This window comes from Cervus elaphus, chromosome 10 (assembly GCF_910594005.1).
Source record: "Cervus elaphus chromosome 10, mCerEla1.1, whole genome shotgun sequence".
Classification (NCBI taxonomy): Eukaryota; Metazoa; Chordata; class Mammalia; order Artiodactyla; family Cervidae; genus Cervus; species Cervus elaphus.
In genome coordinates this window covers 14,857,350-14,866,754 of record NC_057824.1, presented here as the reverse complement: position 1 = coordinate 14,866,754, position 9,405 = coordinate 14,857,350, and the positions used below count along the sequence as shown (strand labels likewise).

Genomic DNA, 9,405 nt, shown 5'->3' with positions numbered 1-9,405 from the left:
GCTCAGGTTCTCCTCTGGGCAGTGCTGGGTGGGAGGGGACACCTTAGTGCAGGACAAGGGTGTCTGTGCAGTAGTGCCCACGTGCTGTGCAAGCCCGAAGTGGCCCCCCAGATGCGCCCACTCAGAGCAAAAAGTGCGTGGCTAGGAGGGCCACCATCAGGTGCTAGGGCCTCTGGGGCCTGCCTTTCCAAATGGGCCCTCCTGGAAGGCGCAGGTCCGGTGAGACCATCCCCCCACTCTGCGCCTGTCGGCCAGTGTCAGAGTCCAGCAGCAGGTCAAAGCCCATTTGTTTATTTGCCTGCGAACCTTGAATCTCTTTTAAATTGAGGGTCAGTGTCACTACCGTGCTGTCCCCAGAGGTTGTGCGGCTCTATCTCTGATCCTGGGTGTCTTCAGGGACCCCTGGCCATCTCTCTCAGGAGAACAGCCCACCTCTGGGAGACTGCCTCTGTCACTCAGGGACTCTCAGGGTCCTCCCTTGCCTCTTAGTGAGACTCCTCTGACCCCTCAGGCTCTGGCTCAGGGTGGCTGATTCGTGGGGATGCGTCTGCTCACACGTATAAAGGGCCTGGGGTTCTCAGTGGGGCCTCAGGCCACCCAGTCCAGCCCCACAGCTCCCCAGGCAAGCCCGCATCCTTCCTTTGGGGCGAACCCCCTCATCAGCCCTTCCTGACCAGCCCCCTCTTCTGCAGCCCATGCTCTCTCAGCTCAGAGACCCTTTTCTGGAGTCATCCCCTCCAGTTCCCCTGAGGGAACTGGAACTAGAACTGCCCAGAGTCTGTCCTCCAAGTCAGGCATGGTGCCTACAACTCTGGTCTCCCCCCACCCCCACCCAGCCCAGGTCAGCCTCCCCAGGGATCCCCGCCCCAGTCGTGGGCAGTCAGAGGTGGCTCCCCTGGCCCTCCCATCCTGAGTCCCAGAATGCCTTCCTCAGGTCTGGCCCAGCTCAGTTGCTTCCCCTTCTTGTACCCTATAGCCCTGACCACCAGGTGCCCCCTAGAAAAAGCCTTCAGGTGGGGGACGGGTCCACTGCCCCCTCCCCCACAGCCATCTGCCATGGGCAGCGTGCTCAGCCTGGTGATATGGTGGTGGCAGGTTGGCGGGCTGTCTGGACACAGGCCCCTTTGTGCCCAGCCCAGCTTGGCTTCTTGGTATGAGGCTCAGCTGCTCCCAGATCCTCACCCAGAGGGGAGAGGGGAGGCTTTGGAGGGGCTGGGGGGCTCTCAACTCAAGCTCCCTCTCAGTGTCCCACCTCTCAGATGCTGGCAGCAGCTCCTCGGGTGGGCTGGTGCTGGGGGGCTGGTGAGGGAGGCCCCTCTTGGCACCCTCTGGCAGCCACTCTTCCCTCTGTGCTCCTCTGCCAGGCCTACCTGCAGCTCCTGCCAGCAGAGGGGAAGCCCAGGGTGGGGGTGAGGGCCTGGAGGGTCCACGGTGTCCCCACTGGGTGAGGCCTGAAGGGTCAGGCACCTCATGCCAATGCCTTGCTGATGGTGGCTTTTCTCCTGTCTGCATAGAATGGTGCTATGCCCAGCGAGGCCACCGAGGAGGACCACAGCTGCCAACGGGGCAACTGGGGCAGCCAGATCGAGTTTATACTGATGAGTGTGGGCTAAGCCGTGGGCCTGGGCAGTGTCTGCTGCTTCCCATACCTCTGCTATCACAATGGGGGAGTGCCGGAACCAGCCGGCAATATGAACAAGTTCCAACTGCAACTGCACGGAGGCCTGAGAAAGAAGAACTGAAAGTAAAAGAATGGGGTCGAGAGGGCTGAATGCTCTTTAGACAACTCAGCAGTTTATTGAGTGAAACAGCTACTTTTATATCTTTACAAGCAGAAAACATCATACATAAAGAATGCCACCTGGTTTTAGCCACATTAATACAATTTTCTTTATCATGAGTGATTGCAGAAGCTAGGGATATTGTTATTAACATTCCAAGATAAACTAGGCGCCTATACCTAATATTCCTTAAGATAGGCAAAAACAGGTCTGTTTATAAAAAAGATAAAAAGCTACCTATTAATTAACCCTAGGGTCAGAAAAGACATGCTTGAATAAATTCCAAGAAAACAGAAAACTAGGTAAGAGGTCACCATGTTTTTCTCGAGGAAGAACAAAGGAGGCCCGGTAAATATTTTACTTCTAAACCGTGGGGTGGCGGGACAGGGAATAGCCTCTTTCAAGGCCTTTCCCAGGGCCTATTTGGGCCTTGTTCAGGCCGGCTCCCCGCAGGGGAGGTCCCCAGTGGGCACAGGGCAGGGACCACCCACGTGGATAGAGCCCAGCCACAAGGGCCCAGCCAGCCCCTTCCGGCACAGACCCCACTCCAGACAGGCTGGCCTCTGGCCCTAATCTCCTTTGCCCCCACCCCTGGCTTAGGGGTGATCAGCCTGGCAGCTGATGCTTCGGGGGGAGAACAGGTAGAGAGGAAAGCAACCCAACCTCCCAAGTCTCAGTTTTATACCCCCTGCATTTCACCAGCTAACCCCCAAATGATTTGGGGATATCTGAGGACCCCATCGGCTAATGTGTGTGAAATTGCTTGGTTAAGTCATCAATTCCCACCCAAACATGGTGGCTCTGGGACCTGGGTTCAGCTCAAAGCAGATTTCCTGGGAACCCCTGTCAAGTTCAAAAACAGGCCGTGAGCAGTGTGCCTCAGACTGAGGCTCCAGCCCAGGGCATGGCATACCCTCCTGGAAGCCCAGTCAATTGCAAAGGTTCTGTCGGGTTCTGAGCAGGAAGAGGGTAGGATCCCCCAAAGTTGGCCCTGAGCCAGCCCTCTCCTGCCCACCAGGAGATTTCATGATCCCCTTCTTCATCATTCTCATCTTCTGCGGGATGCCCTTCTTCTTCATGGAACTCTCCTTAGGCCTGTTTGCAAGTCAGGGCTGCCTGGGGGTCTGGAGGATCAGCCCCATGTTCAAAGGTGATGCCTGGATGTGGTACACACACACACATGGGCCTCTGGGGGCCGTGCTGACTCACTCCTCTGTATAAACACTGCCAACCCCTATGGAACCTGGGTGTTGACCTGAGGCCCACATCAATGGCCAAGGCCAGGGACCCATGCTGGGATCCATTGTTTACTTGGCCTCCACCCTCTCCTCCTACCATATGCATACACAAAAACCCTTCGCCCGCCGCCCCCCTCACTCAGCCCCCGGCTCACTCCTGCCAATGCTTTGACCTGCCCCTTCTGTGGCCCTCCACAAAAACCTGCCCCTTAGGCCCTTCAAAATTAGCTTCACATCCTTCAGCTAGTTGTGTGAGGCTGCTCCTGCCCCTCCCTTCCCCTAGGTGTGGGCTACGGCATGATGGTGGTGTCCACATACACTGGCATCTACTACAACGTGGTCGTCTGCATCGCCTTCTACTACTACTTCTCGTCCATGACGCTCTGGACCTACTGCAATAACCCTTGGAACACGCCCGGCTGCTTGAGTGTGCTGGATAACCCCCAAATCACCAAGAGCTTGCAGCTTCCTGCCCTGCCTGGCAACGTCTCTCAGGCGCTCAACCAGACCCTCCTGAGGACAAGCCCCAGCGAGGAGTTAGGAGGTGAGGCCCCCATGGGACCTGGGCTTCTAGGGGTTACCCTGGGAGCCTATCTTCAGCCCTCCCTATTCGCCGAAGGGCAGTGGTCTGCAGTCTAGGGAGGGCGCCGGGAATGGAGCAGAGCAGGGGTGTGGGAAGAAACATGAGGAGCTCGCGGTCCACTTCAGGAGAGGCTGACGCACAGGCTTAGAGAGTTTGTGAGCGTCCTTACACAGCAGCACTGAGGCTCCAGCAGTCAGGCAGGTCAGACGAGGAGGGTCGGGGCAAAGACTGGTGGCTTCCTAGTGAGCAGAAGAGCGCCAGCAGAGGCCCTTAGTCCCAGATGAGCCAGATAAGCCGTTGTGACGAGGGCAACAGGTGTGTGGGGAGCTCACCAGCCACGTGGCAGTCTCCAGGGAGTACGTGACTTCTCGGAGGGCTTACACGAATGAGGCGTAGAGCTAACCCTGTAGAACCAAAGGAGAGCCACTGCAGTTCCCTGAGCCCAGGGCTGTCGTCACCAAGCTGCGTCTGGGAAGGGCCGCCCGGCACCCCTGCGCTCTGCTGACGGAGAACAGAGTCCCGGGGCTGGCCTGAGGGGAGGCTCTGCTGCTGGGGGTGTTTGGAACACCTTGTCCCAGCTGGGTGGGTGTGAGGGCACAGCAGGACATCCTGGAGGAAATCCCCCACGTCCTGTTGGGGAGCTTGTGGGAAGAGGGCTTTGTGGGCTGGGGGGCAGGCCTCGTTCATTCATTCCACAAACATTTATGGCTTCCACTCTGCCGGGCCCTGTGTGCCTATGGGGTATGAACGGCCCTGAGACCCTGCCACGAGGAGGTCACAGTCTAGAAGGGAGATGGGTTGTTGGTGCTATTTGGGGCAGGGGCCTCAGTACAGTCATATATGCAGGGGTGTGGTGAGGGCAAGAGCAGGTGATCGAGGAGGCTTCCCATGGACTTCCTTCAAGGTCCAGTGTCTAAGACTCTGAGCTTCTAGTGCCTCCACTGCAGGGGGCACAGGTTCAATCCCTCCTCAGGGAACTAAGATCCCGCATGCCAAGCATGACACGGTCAAAAAATAAATCATAAAAAAAACCCCCAAGACTTCCCAGAGGAGGGAGAAAGGAAGTATAGAAGGATTGGGAGACATGGGCAGATGAGCTGCAGCCAGGAGGTGGCAGGCTGGAGCTGGGGTTGGGAGCAGGTAGGGCAGAGTATTGGGACAGAGGAGCCCAGGACATCAAAAGGCACGGGGCTTCCCCTGCCGGTCAGAGGGCTCGAGCCTTCTGCATGCTGTGATGGAGAGGCAGGGCTGAGCGGCTGAGGTCCCAGTGACACGCGAAGTCCTAGCAGGGCCACGTCCTCTAAGCCGAGGGCCAGCACTCAGAGACTCGGGGCCCAGTGTCCCTGGGCTGCTGCTGTGTACGTGCCCAGTCGCGTCTGACTCTTGGCAACCCCATGGACTGTAGCCTGCCAGGTGCCTCTGTCCATGGAATTTTCCAGGCAAAAATACTGGCGTGGGTTGCCATTTCCTACTCCAGGGGATCTCCCTGACCCAGGGATTGAACCAGTGTTTCCTGCACCTCCTGCACTGGCCGGCGGATTCTTTACCACTGAGCCACCTGGGAAGGCCCTGTGCGGTGCTATAGATGTTCAAAGACAGTTAAGATGTGGTCACCATTCTCAAGACTCATGGTGGAGACCATGGAGCCGCTGCCTCCCAGTGAGGTTTGGGCAAAATTACCTCTGGGCAGATTCAGTCGTTCAGTCATTGGACGGGTCATTTCCTGAGCATCAAGTAGGTACCGGGAACTGTACTCAGAGCGGGGACAGAGCAGGGAGTAACAGACTCCGCCCACTTAGGTATTCTGCTACACGTGGGGCATGGTGTGGACTGGGCAACTTGATCTAGACTAGGGTGAGCCTTCTGGAAGGTTCCAGAAGCACAAAGCCCAGAGATGCTCTAGAAATTATCACCCCAGGGACTGTCTTCCAGGGTGGGGCTACTACTTGGCAAAGCTCAGGAGATTTTATCCAGTGCAATTAGAGGGGAATTTCCCTCCAAGAAAACTAGCCTTGGGTCAGGAGGTACACAGGATGGCCCGCTGAACTCCACTCCTTTTCCGGGGCTGGAGCCAGGCCTCCCTAAGGAGCAGGCAGTCCCAGGCAGGACTCCTTCCCTTCAGGATGGCTCCCGGCTGCGCCCTCCTGGAGAGCCTAGGGACGTGACCTTTGAGAGGGCTGCCCAAGGTGGCTTCAGCAAGACGAGGTGACCAAGCACCCCCATTTCTGGGCACCCACTATGTGCTTATTGTGGTTTAGTTGCTCAGTCGTGTCCAACTCTTTTGCAACCCTATGGGCTGCAGCTCTCCAGGCTCGTCTGTCCATGGGATTCTCTAGGCAAGAATACTAGGGTGGGTTGCCATTTCCTTCTCCAGGGGATCCTCCCAACCCAGAGATCAAACCCAAGTCTCCTGCATTGGCAGGTGGGTTCTTTACCCCTGAGCCACCAGGGAACTATGTGCTAGGCATATTATATGACATCACCCCGATTTTCAGATTCAGAGTCTGATTCCCCGATGTTGAGGAGCTAGGCCACAATGCTGTGTCAGGATATGCATGCCCCACTGTGCCTGGTGCCTAATGTGAATTAGGCCGATGATACTGCCCAGGCATTCTGGGTCCACAGGCTCCAGTGACCCTGTGGAAAGCTGCACAATCTCATTTGAGCCCCAGAGCAACCCTATTAGATAGTGTGTGCCAGTTTTATAAAATATTCCCATTTTACAAGTGAACAAAGCAAATCAAGAGAAAGATTGACTCCTCTAAAGCGAGAAGAGCTCCCAGGGCAGATTTCTGAGCCCACGTCTGCCTTTTGCCTGCCCTTTGGCTTCCAGCCTTCCCTGCCCTCACCACGTCTTTACAGCATGAACCTACAGTCCTCTGAGAGCTGGTCTGAGGCCTGCCAGGCAGGCCCTAAGCTCAGGACCATGCCCTCATCTCCCAGCAGACACCTGACGCTCAACGGGACTTGGACCCAGCAGCCCTCTCTCAGTGTCTTCACACCAGCTCTAGAGCCACACAGACCTCACTCAGCTCCTGGCTGTGCTACATACCAGCTTGGCCTTGTGAGGTCACCAAACCTCTTTACGTCTCAACTATTCATCCACTAAGTGGGAGTGGTTAGAACATCATTCTTGTTATTATGAAGATGTAGCAGAAATCACTAAGAACAGTGATGGGTGCTCAGTAAGTACAGTGAGAGCCACTGCTGGAGATGCAGTGAAATAGATGAGTGTCCTGTTCTCAAGGCATTTACCATCTGGTTGGGGAAATTAAAAAATAATGCAGAATAAGTCCAAAGATGTTATGTGAAGGCCAACTTGTAAATATGTGTGGTTCCAAAAGCTTTTCAGTTAGTTGTTTGGTCTCAAAAGCACATGGTCCAAAACCAAACATTAAATATGGTGCCATAAACAGAAAGAGTTCAGAAGATTAGCCTTCCAAGCTCTTTAAACCCTTGTGTTGTATGCTGACCTCTTGCAATAAAAAAATAACACAAAGCACTACCAGTTTAACATATGTAACTAGACGAAGTTTTTAGAGAGTATTTTCAGCAAGGAATGCGTTCTTTCCTTTGAATGCTGGTGCTTAAAGTAAAACACCTCTCAGCTATAGCAGTAAGACCCGGTGGCTATTCTGGAAGGCAGAGCCTCCCAACACGATGTGCCCTAAATAGTGTGCCAGTCTGGTTGGGCTTGGGCAGCCCAGAAACTCCAGCCCTGCTGCCTTCAGCTTTGAGTGACCTTGTCTATTTGCCCCACCGGCCCAAACTATTTTTTTCTGCATGTCCCAAAGGGAAAAAGATTGGAAAGCTCAGCCGCAAGGGTCCAGGAGCCACTCCAGGGAGGAGGGGGTGGATCTTATTCATCCCTTTATCTTTGGTTCTCCCATGGACTGAGAGCCTGGACAGTTTCTGACCCTGATGCTTGTTGAGCGAACCAACACAGAGGCAGGAGTTTGGCAGAAGAGGCATGTGTTGGTCAGCGCCCTCTGCAGGTCACAATATGAAGGGCAGCCTAGGAGAAGATTTGAGGCAGAGGCAGCCTACTGACTTTTAATAAGAGTGGGCATTCCTCCAGAGGGCCAAGGAGTCGAGGGGCTTTGTTTGTGACCTGTGACTCCGAGGGAAGGTCCTGCTGAGGCAGGTGGTGGGGCTGCCGGGAAGCTGTGTGAGGGGAGGGGAGGCCACAGAGCTGAGTCGGTGGGCTCCAGGGAGGCCAGGGTGGGGAGGGATGCCAAGTGGAATGGAGGGCAGGCCCTAGGTCCATAGAGGAAGCCTGAGGAGGTTGGGCCTTTTCCTCTGGATCTAGATATTGTCCATTTCACTGGGGAGGCTGTAGTTGTGAATCTAGGGTCATCTAGTCATTGTAGGACAGCACCTCCTCTGTGCCAGTCCTTGTCATATGAGAGTGCCCACTGTGTGTTGGTGCCTAAGATAGGAGAAGACCTACTGTGTGACAGACCACACTAGGAAGGCACCCAGTGTGTGCCAGCCCCATGCCAGGGAGCCCTGGTGGTTTGCTGGGTCCTGCACTAGATGAGTGCCCATGTGTGGCAAATTCTGGGCAAGGTGAGGACCCAGGATGCGGTCTTCCCATGTGTGCCAAACTCTGGGCCAGCTGAGGACCCAGGACGCGGCCAGCCCCGAGCAGAGTGAGCTGCACTGTGCGCCTGGCACTGTGCCAGGTGGGTGCCCAGGGTGTGCCGTGTCATGCTGGGTGGGCCCTGGTCACGTGCCAGGACTTGTGCTAGCAGGACGCCTGGTAAGTGACAAGCTTGCTACCAGGGCAGGCCCCGGTGTACGCCAAACCTGTGCTTGCTGAGCTCCCAGGATGTGTCAAGCCCATGCCCGGGCTGGGTGAGCATCCACTGTGCCCCAGGCTCTGTGACGGCTGCTGCAGACAAGAAGCAGCTAAACACTTTTGTCAAGACAGAACAGAACAGGTCAGGGTGGGACAGGCCCAGGCGGCCTGTGGTACTTTCAAAGCCTTCTAGGACGATTTAGATGCTCCAGTACCTAGAGCCCTAGCCTGGGTGACTCTGCTCTTATTCATCATGAGACTTCCCAGTAGCAGAAGCACCCAATGCAGCAGAGATGTGGGGAGAGACCAGTAAGACTCACCAAGGCCTATCTGCCCAAGATACTATACGAGAGGGGAGCAGGCACAGGGGAGGGGACTGAGTTGGACTTTGTGTGAGGCTGTGGGATTAAAGCTTACCCAGTGGGCTCTTGGAGAAGGAAATGGCAACTCACTCCAGTATTCTTACCTAGAGAATCCGTGGTCACAGGAGCCTGGTGGGCTGCCGTCCATGGGGTCGCATAGAATCTGACAGGACTGAAACGACTTAGCATGCATGCATGCATTGGAGAAGGAAATGGCAACTCATCCAGTATTCTTACCTAGAGAATCCCAGGGACAGAGGACTCTGGTGGGCTACCGTCTATGGGGCTGCACAGAGTTGGACACGACTGAAGCGACTTAGCATGCATGCATGCATTGGAGAAGGAAATGGTAAACCACTCCAGTATTCTACCTAGAGAATCCCAGGGACAGAGGACCCTGGCAGGCTACCAGGGGGGTTGCACAAAGTCGGACACGACTGAAGCAACTTAGCAGCAGCAGTGGGGCTCTCCTGTCCTGAGCTCCTCTCTACCAGCTCCCTGTCCTCTGAGCCCCAGGCAACCCGGCCCTACAGGTGTATAAACAGAGGCACTAGGTCTCCATGAAAGGAACCACCCCCACCCCCATCCCTGGTGCCACCAACCATCCCAGCTGCTCCCAGGCTTGGAAACATCCTGGCCA

The 9,405-nt window shown here is 55.7% G+C and overlaps 1 protein-coding gene across 1 annotated transcript; it reads left to right on the top strand.

Moving 5' to 3' along the window:
- The first annotated feature begins 2,736 nt into the window (after positions 1–2,736).
- LOC122702125 (sodium- and chloride-dependent glycine transporter 1-like) lies at positions 2,737–4,107 on the top strand. The gene is made up of 3 exons (XM_043915620.1): positions 2,737–2,931; positions 3,303–3,563; positions 4,013–4,107. Exons 1-3 carry the CDS (start codon positions 2,808–2,810, stop codon positions 4,105–4,107), a joined length of 480 nt encoding a protein of 159 aa, XP_043771555.1. The 5' UTR covers positions 2,737–2,807.
- The last annotated feature ends 5,298 nt before the right edge of the window (positions 4,108–9,405 follow it).

Excerpts from the sequence above, each read along its gene's own strand:
- LOC122702125 (XM_043915620.1), top strand. The coding sequence starts at position 2,808 with ATGATCCCCTTCTTCATCATTCTCATCTTCTGCGGGATGCCCTTCTTC. Across the intron at positions 2,932-3,302 it reads GATCAGCCCCATGTTCAAAG|GTGTGGGCTACGGCATGATG; the intron begins GTGATGCCTGGA and ends CCCTTCCCCTAG. Across the intron at positions 3,564-4,012 it reads CCCCAGCGAGGAGTTAGGAG|AACCAAAGGAGAGCCACTGC; the intron begins GTGAGGCCCCCA and ends CTAACCCTGTAG.